The 17,670-nt window shown below is 42.1% G+C and overlaps 1 protein-coding gene across 4 annotated transcripts in view; it reads right to left on the bottom strand.

The window, feature by feature from the left end:
- The window catches only part of SIPA1L1 (signal induced proliferation associated 1 like 1), an 847,070-nt gene that overhangs the window by 32,165 nt on the left and 797,235 nt on the right, over nt 1-17,670 (bottom strand). For all 4 annotated transcript variants that reach the window (XM_086937055.1, XM_086937054.1, XM_086937056.1 and 1 more), the window contains 3 exons: nt 10,299-10,521; nt 6,387-6,527; nt 981-1,095 (listed from right to left, as the gene is read on the bottom strand). In XM_086937055.1, coding sequence (XP_086793181.1) covers nt 981-1,095; nt 6,387-6,527; nt 10,299-10,521 — 479 coding nt within the window. The remainder of the gene's footprint in view (nt 1-980; nt 1,096-6,386; nt 6,528-10,298; nt 10,522-17,670) is intronic.

Genomic DNA, 17,670 nt, shown 5'->3' with positions numbered 1-17,670 from the left:
GCTTGCATGTACATTTGTGATATTACATAGTATTTTCATGTTTAGAGCATGCCCCAGCTCTTTCGTGCTATGATGGGACATCTATGATTGCCACTAGAATTTTTTCCTCAAAGTTCTGACCTGGACCTGCTTTTGTTGTCTATGTACATTACATACACCAAGAGCATCTCTCACTTTGTTTTCGATATACCTTTTTTCATTCGAACATTCACCTTAGTTGGCAATACTAAATACGCAGACTGCATCATATCTACTCACCAGAAGATGGCAATCTGCTCACATATACTTAATTTTTCCGTGACCAAAATAGTTTTCACTTTGCTGCCCAATCGAAACCTATGTATCAACTAATCCGGTTATATTTCCCAAAGACACCCCCCAACTCATACATCTTTAGCAACACACTTTGGAATATTATTCAATTCAATTATGAGCTTGGAAGTCATCACATCCACATCTGCCAGATACTAAAGTATTCAATACTCAATAAGTCCATTGGCAAACCCCCTTCCACAAATTTAGACTATTCGTTTTCGCACTTATCTACTAGCATACCACTATAGCCTTCTAGTTTTTTTGTCAATAAATATTCATACCAAAAGATACAATTCTAAACTTTTTCGCATAAACTCTTTGTAACCTTGGCAGGTACACCATAGCTCTTGCTATAGCCACTGAGTGACAGGCTGTCAATAGGATTTGTCTTCCACTTACCCATCACGTAAGCCAAACAGAAATCACAAAACATTCAGCTGACTAACCAAAACGGACTTGTCTCCCCCACAGCTGAGTGTGCTGTTTCATTATTCCAATTATTCCTGCTAGCCAAAGCTTACCTTCTAAGTGCTTCTTTGCAGGACAAAGAAAATATGTCACCAAGGATTAGCAGCAGCTAAATGTGGCATTTGTTTAAGCAGAGGGAAGTAAAGACAACTTTGTTGCAGAATAGCAGGTTACGCCATTAAAACTTCAGTCCATACCTTAAATAAGGCCTGGCTTGAGAGGCATGTTGTCCTTCTGACTGATCGCTCCCAGAAGGTGCACTCCCTGGTCTTTGTTTTTCACCAGAAGCAGAAAAGAATGTGGCACGTTGGACTGAAGGAAAGACACAAAAGTGATTCATTGTTAAATAAAAAACTGAACAATGACAGAAATGCATTTAAGTTTCACATTAACTGTTCAAAACTCTCTTAAGAATACCTACAATTACACAAAATGCGATTGTTATGGTGTGGCTTAACCGAACAGCTGTCGCCAGAGAATTAATGAACTTTCAGGGTAACACACGACACTGTAATGCTCTTAAAGTGGCACAGATGAAAGGGGCAGTCATTACCTACTTGGTTTTATTAGGTCTGGCTTGACAGAGTTCTTGCACCAGACCTTCTACCCTACACCAATATTATTAATCAGTTCTTAGCTACCACACAAATACAAATCCATTCCCTTGCTATCTACTTGTAATGCTTCACATCCCCATACAACTTTCCTAAAGAATCAACAAGAGTGACAAGACCACAGCGTAGAAAGTTAATCAACATAGTCATAAAATGTACAATTAATGAAAACTTGTGCTTTCCCATTAGATAGGATAGTTTGTGTATGACCCTAAATTGTAGAGTACTGTCTCTAAAACAAGTGATCAATTTGAGGATTTTCCTATTTGCAATATTGAGACCAAATATTTCAGCTTATAAAAAACTAACTGCAGGGGCAGCACATACCCAGCTCTTCCATTAATATGCTTGGACATTTAGAACACAGGGACAGTAATGCTAGTAACCACAGTTGAGGGCTGTTTCTCACTGTCAACACATCCCAGAACTACTCCATATCACATCAGGTTTTCGTCAGATTCTGGTTGAGTTGATAAAAACACATTTGCCAACCAGGCGCTAAAGTTAAGGTTTCTAGGGCATTGCAAAGGAACAGTGTTTCCAGAAGGCATAAGAGAATCACGGGGCGTACCTCCCTTAATACTGTTTTTGACATTTCCCCCAAACGTTCTTAGCAATGGAGCAATAGAGCCAAGACTAATGTCAAGCTGACGAAAATGTGCATTGCCAAAACATTTGTAGACTTGCCATTAGACTGTATAGCTCACCCACCCTCAAGGAGTAGCTGCTCAGAGGTGCTGTCTAGATACTAAACTAAGAGCCATGGAATGTGATTCCATCTCAGTTACAGAAGATCACGAGTACTGCTGCTGCGTCTCTTGCTGAGGCAATTAGTAAGAAAGTAATTGTGGTCGTTTGGTATAATATCTTGAGCTGAAGGGCAGATTTTGCAGCTTCTAATGCAGCCTTCATTCTTTGAGGTTGCAAATTCCCCAATCACTTTGGCAGTGTAATTTTGCTTTCCTTCTTTCTTGGGTATCTCTGTGCTAAATGAGGCAATCTTTAGGATGTACAGGTGTCCATTAGGTATCAAGCTTACATCTATCAGAAACAAACATCACCTCTGTGTAAGGCTCACCCCCTACTGTCTACTGACCTGCCCTTCTACAGCCTGCTACAGAAATGCAGAAACTCCAGGTGATCTTGGGGCAAGTGGCAACCTCTTTTTTCTTGTGATGGTGGAAAAACAACTAGTCTTACCCCTTATATCTTTATCGTATCTTGTGATTGTGTGCGCTGTCTTAGTCACTTCGATTCAGGCATTTCTCCCCCCTGCTTTAGGTTGTTTCCCTTTAACCCTTGGTGGCGGCGGTATATAAATGCCGGTGGGACTCACGGATCGCTACAGAACCTGTTGTAGGATGGCCTGTGAACTACTGTGGCTTCCTGGTGTCACTGTATTTATTTTCTGACCTCTGTGACCACCCTCACAGCAGCTGAGGTGAGAAAGGTAGTAGGGTAAGCTGTGGCTAGGTAAGCCGAACTACAAAGAGATTCTCTTGAAAGTGAACTGTATCATGTGGTAAAAGCACTGTGTCTGAAAGTGGTTGAAGAAATGGTGATGCACGCGATCAGAGAACACTTCTTGTGTTCAAAGATAATGGTGCACCTGAACCACCCCAGGCAATGTGGGTATCAGTCAATTCACATTCATGCATTCTGATACTACAGCAGTGTTAAGACAACACCAAGCGTGCCAGACAAGGATTTGGACATCAACACCTTTTATGCTTTCCCATTTTAAAAATGTATTCATAGTTTTCCAACCAACTATATAAATAATTCATTATTTTTATTTGTAAAATACATTAAATTGAACAAAAAAACCTTTTAAAATAAATTGAAATTCATGCAACACGTCTAATATATATATATATATATATATATATATATATATATATATATATATATATATATATATATATATATATGTATATGTATGTAAAAACTTTGCAACAAATCAGTGCTCCTGAAATGTCATTGTGATCATTTCAAGTTTCAAGAGGCAGATAATCAACAATGACATTGATTTGTCTGTGGCATAACTTGCAGTTAGGATTTTTGGTCTGGCCGGAATTCCATTCCCTCACTGTGCAGAGAGTTCCCATGTGGCCAAATTTACATTGTATAAACAGTAACAGCTGGCTCAGTAGCCATGTCCAGTTGTGTAGGTTTGCCAGCAGTTATACGAAACCCAGTGATGCATATTGAAGGAGTTTACAATTACCAGTGATACATCCATCATCCTTGAATGGTCACAGAGTGGCTTTTACAGTTATTCTTAACACACCAAGCAAGGTACTGCAATTAGTTAACCTTCACACACCAGGCCAGGTAATGTTAGCAGCTAACCTCAATACACCAAGCAAGGTAATGCTAGCATTTAACCTGAACACACTAGTCAAGGTAAAGCTAGCATTTAACCTCAACGCACCCGTCAAGGTAAAGCTAGCATTTAACCTCAACGCACCAGTCAAGGTAAAGCTAGCATTTAACCTCAACGCACCAGTCAAGGTAAAGCTAGCATTTAACCTCAACGCACCAGTCAAGGTAAAGCTAGCATTTAACCTCAACGCACCAGTCAAGGTAAAGCTAGCATTTAACCTCAACGCACCAGTCAAGGTAAAGCTAGCATTTAACCTCAACGCACCAGTCAAGGTAAAGCTAGCATTTAACCTCAACGCACCAGTCAAGGTAAAGCTAGCATTTAACCTCAACACACCAGCAAGGTTAATACTAACATTAACCTCGACAAACCAGGCGAGATAATGCTAGCAGTTAACCGTAACATATCAGGCAAAGTAATATTATCAGTTATCCTCAACACAACAGGCACGTTTCTGAACTCAATATTTGTACTTCCTATAAAAGATTCCTTGATGTACATTAGGCGCCCCTCTAGGAAAGTTAAATCATCAATTTACATAGAGGGACAACACTTTGTTCTAATAAGACACTAAAGCAAGCTCAATATGAACAGCTGCAGCTGGCAGAGAGCCTCAAACCCTAATACTTTTCACAATATATCTGAGTACCTAGGCCATGGAGGATTAGGACACAAAGTATGGCCCGCAGGCCACTTGCAGCCCAGCCTGCCAGACCTTTCCATGCAGCCCCGGTGTGGAGAACGGCAGCAGACACAGTCACCGGTCATTATTCTGCCTGTTGTTCGTACCTCGGCTGCCATATTCAGTAAAACAAAGCATCTAAGTAGCATGTCCAGAAAATGAGTACCTCGCATGCAGATTTACACAAACTATGATGGGCAGATAAGAGGTAAATATTGATTTTGGCTGTTTTAAAAATCCACATAAATGTGATAATGGGAATTCATTGCATTTCTGCCTCGTTTTCAGTAGGCAGGGCACGTCAGTACATAGCTGCCAGTTGTCTCGCCAAGGTAGTCACGGCACTCTGCCCTAAGCAAGCCCAGCCTCTGATACTTGGTTTCACTTCAGGTAGTACAATACGTCCACCAAACTCCCAACCATGCCCACCTAACTAAGCCCCGCCCGAATTGTCCCATCCAACATCATCAGTGTGGCCCCCAGTGATAACCTAGACTGTGCATTTCGGCCCCGGAGGAAATGTTTGTTACTACCCATACTCTATGGTATGGATCCCTTGAGAAACCAAACTACAGCATCCCATATAAGAACTGCAGAAATCCTTCCACAGACTGCTTTAATGATGGTGAGTATCTGGTGGGCACTATACGACTGATACCTTAATGCACTGCCCAACGACTAACTTAATACTTACACTTTTTAGGTTGAAGACTATCAGACCGCACAGTTGTCCGATTTGCTAAAGACATCTTGAGTACATTCAGAAGGCTTCCTTGGGAATGCCTTCTGCTCATTGCTTACCATTGGCTTCGTGGTTTGTAACTTACACTTTCTGGTTATTTTTGGGCTTTATCTGTTTTAAGCTGTTCCAGACAGAGTTCATCCTTCCCAAGGAGCAAAGTTCTTTTACACTACCCCTCCTTGCATTCTTCTACAAGTGCTCTTTTCTGTGAACATGCCTGTACATCTTGTTCTTATCTTGTCACATTTGCTGTGCATTCAAAGATAGAGGTCAAATGTCAAGCTCTGTAGTCTGAAGGAGCTTGGTGTTTACTTTTCTTTCCCCGACTTTAAGGTGAGCAGATTTATGTGACAATCTTGCATGATACTGGGGGTAGGAGAGTTTTTTTTTTAGCACACAACAATATTTAAATGATCTCTTTAAGTATTTTAAAATATAGCAGAATTATTAAAGAACAAATTCAGCACATTGTGTAAATTCTGAAGTATGCTAGAAACAAATACTTTAATATGATCAGAACAAATCAATATATTACACTGCACATTTTACCACTGAACTCTACACAACTCTACTTTCCTATGCACCACTGCGCTGCTTTCTATGCACTCTGCACCACTGCACTCTACTTTGAAAAATCTTCTCTACACCACTGCACTCTAAGCTATACCACACCACTGCAGGGGGCCAATGCACTCTAGGCCAATCTACACCACTGCACTCTAAACTGCATCAATCCACTCTATGGCACTGCACTGGGCAATGCAAACTGATCTACCCACACTCCTGACTACAGCTCAACAAAACCAAATTAAACTCTAGTCTGTAATGGAACCATTTGCAAAGCTGCACCAAATAGTAATAATAAAAGGCACTATGATGTCAAACTAATGGCAGAATGCTATAAAAGGGTCAATTAATATTATCAACATATCCAAAATGTTTTGAAGTATGTGGAAAATGTTCTGCAGCAAAAATATATTATCTAAATTTTCTGCAGAATAGATTAGGAATCTGCAATTCTGAATAAAACACCTTATTATGCACTGCCTAGTATAAACTAGTAATTCTATTACATAATGTAGTTCAGTAACAGTCCAACTTGGAAGATGAACAAATGCTGCTTAAATAACTATTTTTGAGTATTTAAAATAAATCTATTGACAAAAAACTAATACTTACCTTCAAAGGCTTTGGCAGCATCTACCAAATTTGACCAATCCAGGTCAGCATCAGGAAGTGGCATTAGGCCAGGGTCTGGCATTGGTTGCCTTCGCTGGTCACGGAAGTCAGTGAGAGAAGTGTCTGAGGTAGAGAACTCTCCTGCGAAAGCAAAACATAGAATAAATATTCTCTACAAAGTAATTTCCCATTCTTAACAACGTGAGATGGGAATCTCATGATTTTTCTCAATGTAATGACTGCATACTAACTTGTTCTCTAGATTTTACTAGGAAAGGAGGCCAGTTGTCTAAACCCCCTGACAGCAAGGATTAAGTCAACATGCCAACCAGAAGCAAAAAAAACAGCTGTACTGCAACCATTTAAAAACCCACTGAGGGAGACGTGTTTCAGATAACTATCAATCCTGTGAGACATTACAGGGATAACAATGAAGGAGTGCCCCCTGAATGAGAGGAAAACAGCAATTTGCTCTCTCCTATTAGGTATGGCTAGGTAAGCACAAAGTGCCCCAAACCCGTTAACTGGACAGTAGTGGTCCTTTAAGAAGACCCCTCACTCACCAACCTTGTTGATGACATGCTTCATCATTGGGGTTCCACCCCATAGGCCGAGTGCCTAGAGGGTGTGCTACGACACCTGACTACAGTAGAGAGGGATATTGTTTCTTTTTTTATATGTGCTTACAATTACTGTGAGAGGGTATATTAAAAAGGGCCAGTACTACTCCGTTCAAGACTTTATTCCTGAGCGTCTGAACCCTAAATAAAACAGATGTGGCACCTTTGCCCAACTAGGAAGGCTTTGGTGTCTCGAGAAGTGTGATATATTTAAAAAAAAAATTTAAATAGCTAAGTGTGCTATGTGAAAGAAATTACAGTACATCGGGGTTTCGCGCACGGGAACCAAGTAGGTTTTACCGACAGATGACCGCTTTCAAAAAGTGACGGAGAATCGCCGTCTTGGTTCATCCGAAGCCCAGGAAGCGACAGTAACCGCTTTAAGTGTTTTTTCCTGAATCCAGGATTGAACACACTTTTACATTCAGACCCTTATTTTGCGGTCTGTAAATTACATGTGGGTAGGGCGCGCCTTAGCGTGTGTGTACCTCCCCTTGTAAATCACACGGTCCTGACGAAAACCAGAGAATTTTTTATATTGGTTGAAACATGTAGACCTAGTTTACTTTATAATTTCTTTCACATAGCACACTTAGCTATTTTTAATTTTTTTTTTAATATATCACACTTCTCGAGACACCAAAGCCTTCCTAGTTGGGCAAAGGTGCCACATCTGTTTTATTTAGGGTTCAGACGCTCAGGAATAAACTCTTGAACGGAGTAGTACTGGCCCTTTTTAATATACCTTCACTCATTTATAATTAGCACATATAACAAAAAACAATATCCCGCTCCACTGTAGTCAGGTGTCGTAGCACACCCTATAGGCACTCGGCCTATGGGGTGGGACCCCAATGATGAAGCATGTCACCAACCAGGTTGGTGAGTGAGGGGTCTTCTTAAAGGACCACTACTGTCCAGTTAACGGGTTTGGGGCACTTTGTGCTTACCTAGCCATACCTAATAGGAGAGAGCAAATTGCTGTTTTCCTCTCATTCAGGGGGCACTCCTTCATTGTTATTACTATTAGTTCCGGCGACCAGGAGTTCCCACCTCACATTTGTATATGTAAATTCCCTTACTCTCCCTCTTGTTATAAACACATTACAAGGATAGTCAGTGGAACGTCAATTGCTCTTAGTAAAGTATTGTACACTCAAGAACACTGGAACATAAGGGATAGATTTTAAATATTTAGTAGTTTAGTGCACCCTATATTAACAGTAACCACATTGAAGACCAATAAAATGTCAGCAGCAACGTTCACCAAATGAGAAAATAGGCAGAACCACTAACATGAAAGTGGTGATAAATCTATAGCAACCCAATCTTTATTCTCCTACTTCTAAGTGCTCTAGAGCAGCAGAAAATAAAACGTTTTTTTTTCAATTTCAGAGATGGTACACATCCACATTCATGTTTGAACAATAGAGCTTATGTTCAATGCAGTCGCAAGGTCTTCTATTCTCATCTGATGAGGCAAGCTACACTGACAAGTCAGCAAGTGAAGTCTAAATGCCTCCAGACATGGTACCCTCAATGAGGACTGGAGATATTATTCTGTACAGCCTGTCCCAGAGCGGCCTGCTGTGAAGATTCCCCTCAACCCTGTACTCACTGTGCTCGGCTTTTATAACCTTATGTCATTGTTTTTAAAATCTCTGAGCATCAACAACTAACAGAAACTGACATGATGCCCTTTCAATTATTTCATTCTGCAAGATTTTTTTCCTTTGAACAACAACTATAAATAAGACAGCTGTCAAACTTCTCAAACCCCTTAGAAATCAATAAACTAATGTAAAATAAAGGAATCAGGATTTAGATGAAACACTGCAAAACTTATCCACGTAAGCTTGATGATCATATTGGAAAACATAATATTTTGATTGCTTACCACACGCAAATTAAGCAGGGAAATACCCAGAGAAGTAAAATCCTAATATTGATAAAACAGCTGTTAAATATGCGTGCTGAATCCAAGTAAACTCTGAACTATTAGCTTTTGATCCTTCAACCCAAGCGTCAGGCATTTAAGACACCACTCTTTAAGAGTCCATGGACAATATGGAAGACCCTTCTAAAGTTGTAACCTCTCTAAGATCAAGTGTTCATACACTTTACCATGGATACTAATTGACTAGCCATGCACCAATGTGGACTTCCTGTTATCCATATGACCAGTATTTGCAAGTCTCTTAGAAAGACATTAAGAGACTCTAGAAAGATAAATTGTACACATGAAATTCATGGGTTTGTTGAAGATGTGGCATGTAAGAAGCCTATATTCTTGCTGCACATCCTTGAGTTTGTTGCAAGATATGGCTTTTAAGCAGCACCTCATTCGGACATCTATCCTGCAAATTACACACTCCACTATCATCTCTAGCTAGCAGGCTTTTAAGTCTCTGTTACATACAGCTTTAGCTACCTGTTGTCCAAGACCTACAATGTCTTCAGATGGCTTTGAGTCGGCTCCTTTCCCATGATTGGATGGCTTTCTTATCTACCACTGGTCCTTATGCCATGGCTTTCCTGTGTATGTTTGGGTCTGTCCCACCCTTGAAGCATTGCTGATTTATACTGCGTTTGACTGGATTGTCCCCTTCCATTGCTGACTTGAGGGAAGTGTTTATTATAATTTTAACACCCGATGGGAGCACATGTACTTTCCTTTCTCCAGTCCGGTCATAGTTTATTGTATGATTAATTAAAATCTTTACAATTCTCAGCCCCCCGCAACAGAGATAAAAAAAATATATATATAGGTCTATCATAACATTCACAATATAAAACCAAATGACATTAACACAGTCCCGATAGTTTTAACTAAAGTGCAAGTGCTTGTCCTTCGGTACCAAATGTTATAAAACGCATTGTTGAGAAAACTGCTAAAAACATAATTTTCCTGGCTAAAACCATGGTAGCGCTTTAACTTACTATTGTATAGTGTCTCCCACTTCACTGAATGGAAAGCAAAAAGACAAACCGTACTTTCCTTTCTCCTTTGCCCTAGATTATTCTCCAGATTCTTTCTTCCTGCTTTCCTAACCACCGCTCACCCACTAGTTCGCATTTTTAGCATTTTTAATGGCACTTCTCTTTTGCCACTTTCTCCACTCTTTGAGCTATTTCTGTCTTCTTTGTCCTATCCACACTGTTCAAACTGTGCTGCCGGATCCCTCTACTACCCCTCCATTATTTTATGTTTTAGCTTATTTTTCCACGGCCCAGGCAGCTGTAACCTGCTCAAAAAAGACTGTGGTTTAAAAAAATAATCAAAATCTCATACCGTGTACAGACTTCATTCCCAATGTGTATGACGGCCTTCTTTCAGGTAAAGATTTGTGAAGAGATGGGTAGGTGCTGCTGAAGAGAACAACATTTGGCAGTGCTTGGTCCAGCAGGGAAATGCGTGCATTTTCAAAGGCAATGTCTCTTTGACCACTGTAAATACTTTCGTCTGACAGGGTTCTGTGCAAAGAACGTCTTGTAGGAGTAGTAGCAAAAGGAGACTGCGGGAGGCAAAGATAGCACATGTGGATATCAGCAAACATTTGTATCACAAGACGCCATTGTTACAAATCAATTTGGAACCGAAGTACTGAAAGAAACCAAAGTATGCAGTATCTGTGGAGGAAACATAAAATGGGCTATAATGTCTCTCAAAATTATTCAACTTCAAGAAGAAAAAAGTTATGGCTGAGAATTATGCTCAATTCATTCGCATGGTGACACTAGCACTCGACACTGGAACAATGTGCTACATAAGAAGTCTTTGATGCGTTGCCAAGGCCAATCTGGCAGTGTTAAGTCGGACTCCTGCTCCCATGAGCTCCCCAGAAGTGAAGCATAAAGAATCAATGCAAGGATTGAGTTTTTTTTGCTTTGTCCACAATATCGCAATGGTGCCATCTCGAGGGGGTTATCTTAATTCAGGGAAGGAGTTTTAGGGGCTGTACTTCACACCATCAATATAACTGTACAAAATTGAAAAGGAAGATTAAATTAATCAAGGTTATTCTAGTTATATTAACGTTCATGCATGAAAATGAGCAGTGAGGAGCGAGACTTGCCAAACTCAGATTACCGCTTCCTCTCAAGCTCCTGTGCTGCTGCAGTCTTGAGGCCTTGTCCATCTTCTAGAGGTTTGTGATGGTGCTGGAGCTTAGTGGAGGACAACGTTTGAAACAGCGGCTATTTTTTTGGGTGCTGGTCATGCCTGGTATTCATTTGGAGCACCAACTTACATCACACAAGGTGTCCTTGGGGAAGACAAGACAAAGGGGATTTCTTTGGTTCAGAGCTGCAGTGCCCAGAAAAAACCTACAGGGTATCTAGGGCAATGATGAGCTCACTCACCCCTTTGTAACAAGAGCCCAGGGGAATTCTCTGAGGACAGATGTAAGCTGGCAGTGGGCAGGCTGACTGCATCCGCCAGTGCATGAAGGACAAACCGTGGCTTTTCAAGGGCATACTGCAGGAGACTATGCCTTGCAAGGACAGGAGGCAGAGGCAGACCAAATGTAAGGATGATTTTTTTCTTCTTTCTAGGGCCTGCCGAGATGGGGATCCAGCGCTTACCAAGGATTTTTGATCATGAACATGCTGAGACACCTGCAGGTGGGATATACACCATACTGAATTAAAACCCTCAGGCCCTGTGGGGTACTTGGAGAATATCAAAAACACTATAATAACCACAGAGAAGGATGCCAAGGCCCGTAGTCAAATGATGACTGCCTTTAAAAAACAAAAACAGTACAGGAACATCATGAGTCTATATGAAGGTACTAACAATTTCAGTCTTGCACATTGACATCTATTGCTGATCCAGAGTCAAAGGTGTAGCTGATGGGAACAAAAAGAAAGGCATGGGGATAGAACTTGTCGAGCTGGCGCATTAAACCAACGGCAGCGCGTGGCTCAGGCTAATGCAAAGCAAATGGCTCCTAGCAAATGGCTTCAAGGTGCATGTTTCCCTGATCTAAGGAAGAGCTCACTTTCTTTACCCAATATACAGAGTGGTGGTCTAACACCCTTCTGAATCAACTGAATGTTTTCTTGTATGTATTGTATTGTATTCCAGTTTTGTATAGCGCAAAACACTGTCACCCAAAGGGTATCCTGGCGCTTTGACTGACAAACTAGCACACATTCATAAAGATCACACTACTCTAGGAAAGAGATGAGTTTTTAGATTTCTCTTAAAGAGAGGGAGTTCGCTCATGCTCCTCAGATGGAGCGGGAGAGAGTTCCAAAGACTGGCGGCAGCGAAGCTGAAGGAACGGCCGCCCATCCTTGACCTTTGAAACCTGGGAACCGTAGCCAGGTAAGCTGAAGAGGAGCGCAAGGTACGTGGAACAGTGTACCAGGAGAAAAGATTCTGCAGCATGCCAGGACCCTGCCCATGCAGCGCCCTAAAGACCAAGCATGAGGCCTTGAAAAGGATCCGCTGTTGGACCAGTAACCAATGAAGGTCACGCAGCGCCACAGTGGATGAAGCAGAACGCGGACGGGACAAAGCTAGCTTAGCCGCCATGTTTTGAATCCGTTGTAGCTTGCCGACCAAGTTCTTCGGTGCACCTAAAAGCAATGCGTTGCAATAGTCCAACCTGCTCAGTATGAACCCCCGTACCGCCTCTGATCTGGCCGGTCCCGCTGGGAGCATAGGAAGGACTTTGCGCAGCATGCGAAGCAGTACCATACAAGTGGCAACGGTCTTGTTGGCAAAGCTATCCAGTTGAAGATTGGGCTCAAACATGACTCCCAGATTTCGCACAGAGTCCGCTGCTGTCCCTGATCCGGGAAAGAAGGAAGGCCAGAAATCCTCTGGCAGTGAGCGTGGAACACGGTCATTGGAACAGTACAGCACCTCTGTTTTAGACCTGTTGAACTGGAGTGAATTGGAACACAACCAGTCTGCTGTAGCTGACATACAGCGATGAAAGGTCTCCAACGCAACCGCCTCTCCACCCTCCAGCGAAAAGATCAATTGGGTGTCATCTGCATAGTTAAATACCGAGATACCAAAAGTGCCAATAAGATGGATAAGCGGTTGGAGGTACAAATTAAACAGTATTGGGCTGATGGCAGAGCCCAGTTGTCATCAAACATACCTTATAGATGCAAACTAAAAATGATTCCATATGTGTGTGATGGATTGATAACAATCTCCATATACAACAATGGTAGGATTTTGGTACAATCCACAGATTGTATTCACAAATGTACATCTGACACTATTCAACCACTTTGCACAACTCTTCCTAATGCCATAAAGAGGGTATTTTCGGCCTTGCATCCCCATATGCAAACCTTCTTGCATGATTCTAATTTATACACACAACTCTCAGCAATTATGCACTCCGATCACTCCTCTAAAGTTCCTAAGCTCCTGCAATTATTTTTCTCAGTAAGCTTTAAAAACCATCTTTTCTCAAGACTTCTCTCAGCTGCTGACTCATCACTGAACAGCTCGATACTCAGACATCCTCCTTTGCCACTTATCACAAACCTAGGAGTGCCAACTCCAATGAAAAGCTACGCTTTAACTCGCCAGCCCTTATGCTACCTACCTATGTGGGAGAAACCTCACCTAAACTGAATGAAATTAAAACAATTAACATATTCAACCAACCAACTCTGGGCTGTCTCTGATAATGCTAAATCTATGTCTCCACTATCTGAGGACACGCTCCACTCGCTCTCATATGAGATGATGCTCTCCTGGCCTCCCTCAACTCTACACTCCTTCCCATCTCTAAATCAAATGCCCACGCAATTCGAAACCACACTTAAAGAACTGTGCTCCACTTATACCTTGTCTGACCACAACATGCTAAATAAGATACATACTTAAGGATGCGCAGTTCATACAATGACCAAGGACCTACCCTCAATCACACTCTTAAAACACAACTTACAACCTTAAACTAAAATATGCTGCTCAATATCACTCCATACGATCTCAACTTCTCCCCTGATCTAAGAGCAAAAATTCCCTTATTTCCGCTCCTCTCCCTAAATGTTCTCTGAACTAGACCACAGAAGCTCGCTTTTCCACACAGCATCACAGAAGAATCATGGTACCATCCTTTCTGATCTCTCTAAGCACATCAGCCTTCCCACTACTCTCACCGTTGCCAACATTCAACTACAAAGCTGTAGCTGACATCACTGCAATTGACTTTTAAAACAAGCATGTGATATGCGCCAGATGAGCATGGTCAATGTTGTAAAAATCACCACGGCCCCTCCTCACTTTCATTCATCTTTTACTACCGCAAAAGAAAATCACAACCCAGAAACATTCACTAAGGAGAATAGCGAGCGTCAACATGGGTTCAGCTCTACAGTCCAGGATCTCTATTCAATCTTAGTTAAAAAAAAAAAAGAAGCCTATTGATTATTAATGCTGCTTAAACTGGACAGACCATAATCCTCTTGAACGTAAGTTATATTTCCTCAACTCTCTATTATCTTGGTCAGCAGATGGAATGACCTGCCTTTGTATCGGATTATCTGCCTTTTTAAAGTCTCCATCACCCTCCGAGAATGTCTGACAATATACACGACTCGAGACTTAGGAGCAATCAACTCACGCGTACTGCCACACTTCAACCCAATGTATCGCAGGAAGACAATGACAGCCTACTGACTGGCTATCCCACTTTGTGTCCTCACATCAAAACTACTTAACACTGGATCCTGGTTGCTGTACCATTTCCAAAACAAATTACCCACTATCTCGACATTTAGTACCAAGCGCCAGTCCTACGCAATGAAAACACTGGCGAACAAGGACACTATTCCTATTCAGACAGAACCCACTCATTGTCCCTACCTTCACCAAAATAGTATACTTGACCCTTGGTTGAATGCTTCATAACTGCAGAGCAGCAGTGAAACAAACACTGGAAACTGCCAATCTCACACTGCAACCTTGATATTCTATCTAGCCCTTACAGAGACCAGGTTCAATGATCATTTCTAAAACATAATGGACCTTCTACTCCCTCCAAGTCACTCAATCATTAGATGCGATCGTCAAGGGAGAATCAGAAGAGGGGTTGCTGTTATCTTCAGTGCAAAAAGATACAAAACCGTTCTTTTTCCTCGTTCCAATGCCTAAAACGTGACCTACATGAACAACAGAACTCCCCTCTTCAACTCAATGCAATTTATCACCTTCCAAGTGAAAATGCAGCTTTATTCGAGGCATGCATAGAGCTTATTACCAACCAATCAATTCAATGTCACAAGGTCCTTTTCCTTGAAGACTTCCATCTTCACTGGGGCAAGAAAGAGGACTCTGGTCAATCTCTTTCCTCGTTCCTCACTGGAAATCATTTGATACTACACAGCCTCAAGTTCTACCGGCATAAAAGGATTACTACTAGACTTAAATATATCTATGAGTGACAGAACAAAGGCTACATTTTAACTCGTGCTACACCTGCACTTTATTCAAGGTATGCTACACCTGCACTTTATTCAAGGTATGCTACACCTGCACTTTATTCAAGGTATGCTACACCTGCACTTTATTCAAGGTATGCTACACCTGCACTTTATTCAAGGTATGCTACACTTGCACTTTATTCAAGGTATGCTACACTTGCACTTTATTCAAGGTATGCTACACTTGCACTTTATTCAAGGTATGCCACACTTGCACTTTATTCAAGGTATTTGTTTCAACTTGAATGAGCTGATATTTTTACACATCTCCATGCAGAGGGAACCGCTACATTGGCCGGCCATTTCTCCTTCTCTTTGCCACCTAGTGGCATCAACTTGGCAATGGAGGTCTAGTTGGCAAGAGAAGTGATGACAATGACCACTTTCTTTGAAAGGAAGGCCAATGTGCAGATGTGTTTCTGGCGAACCGAAAGCAAACCTACTTCACCTTTCACTGTCAAGTACCATAGTATGGAGTCCGCTCTTCTGGCTATTACTGAAGAGCTAAGAAGGATTCTTGAACAAGGTGGCTCCGCAACGATCATTCTACTTGATTTGAACATTGCTTTTGATAAGGTGGTCCATGACTCACTCTTACAGGGACTACTAGACTGCATGATTTGTAATAAAGCCTTGGAGTAGTTTAACTCTTTTAGAGCACTGTGCCGTTATTATCTCTGTTAAGCCAGTGTCATCCATCGCTTGACTAGTCTTGTGTTCCCAAGGGGCCCTCCTTTCGAACTTTGAGGTGCCTCATTAAGAGCTATGAGCTCTTCCGCCCTCTGCTCAAACAACCATGGTCAAGGCTATTATATTACATCAGGAGTACAGGAACGTCTTTTATCAGAGCATCTCGTAGATGCCATCACGGATGTTCCAAATAATGCCATATCTATTATTGCATTTCTCTAACTATCATTCCATCTGACTGAGTTGCACCGGCTGCCTGTTGAAAGGCATGTCAAATCTCAGGCCATCTGCTTTGCATTTCGCATTTTCGCCAACACAAGCCTCCATTATCTACAACACTTGATTCAGCTCCATACTACTTGTAGGGCAACCTGGTGATCTGACTTATGGTTAGCTTCTGCCCCTACAATCAAAAGAGCCAGGCAAGGTGCTGCTCCTTCAGGTAATTGGTGCCAAAACTCTGGAACACCTTACCGCTTCATTAGGCCAGAGCCCTAGTTGGACTATCTTCAGGAAGCAACTAAAGACTTGGTTCTTTTCATTCTGAATCTGCTTCTGGTCCCTGAGCTTCTGTTGTTGCCGGTTCTTCAGCGCTGGGACGCCCGGTTAGGGCACCCGTACGCTTTACAAATGCAAACTAAACATGCGTGTAGTAGAAGATACCATAACTGTAGGTTGGTCTCGTCACCTTTCTATCACTTTCTCCTTGTTGCTCTCTCAATACTTTAGAAGAGACAAACACAACAAGCACTGGCACAGCCAATTGGTCTTGCCTACGCAAGTCCTATTGGCTTTGGCAATGTGTTTTAGCCATGTTGCACACCAGTGGGGGGTGCAGTTCACCATGACAAAGTCAGTGGATTGGGGTGGGGTGAGAGATTGAGAGACTGGGTGGGGTAGATAGGAGTGTGGTAAAATGGGATGGGAAGATTGGGCTGGGTTGGGGTAGACTTTGTGGGGGGGGGGGGAGATTGTGGTGGGGTAAATTGTGGTGGGGTAGACTGTACTGGGAGATTGGGGTGGTGGAGGAGATCGGGGTAGATTGGGGTGGGGCTGATTTAGGCAGAATAGAGTAGATTAGAATGGAGTAGATTTGGGTGGGCTGTTTGGAGCGTGGTAGGCTGAGGTTGGGTAGATTAGGTGGGGTGGCTAGGAGTGGGAAACATTGGTGTGGTGTACAGTGTAGTGGTGTGAGGGAGTGGGGTTGGAGGAGTAAGAGGCTTGAGTAGTTGGAGTGGGGTAAATTGGAGTGGCGCGAATTGGAGTGGGGCAGATTGTTGTGGAGTAGATTGGAGTGTGGTTCAGTGTGGTGAATTGGAGTGAGGTGGCTTGGAGTGGGGTAGGTTGGTGTAAATAGGAGTGGGGTAGGTTGGGTGAAGTCGACGGAGGTGGGGCAGATTGAGGTAGATTGAAGTGGGGTAGATTGGGTTGGGTTAGACTGGGGCAAATTGGAGTGGGGTAGATTGGGATCAGGTAGTTTGGAGTATACTAGATTTTGGTGTGGTAAATTT

The sequence above is a fragment of the Lissotriton vulgaris genome, chromosome 9 (assembly GCF_964263255.1).
Source record: "Lissotriton vulgaris chromosome 9, aLisVul1.2, whole genome shotgun sequence".
NCBI classification, from domain to species: domain Eukaryota; kingdom Metazoa; phylum Chordata; class Amphibia; order Caudata; family Salamandridae; genus Lissotriton; species Lissotriton vulgaris.
Note: the sequence above shows the minus strand (reverse complement) of the source record. Positions and strands in the feature narration are given on the sequence as shown.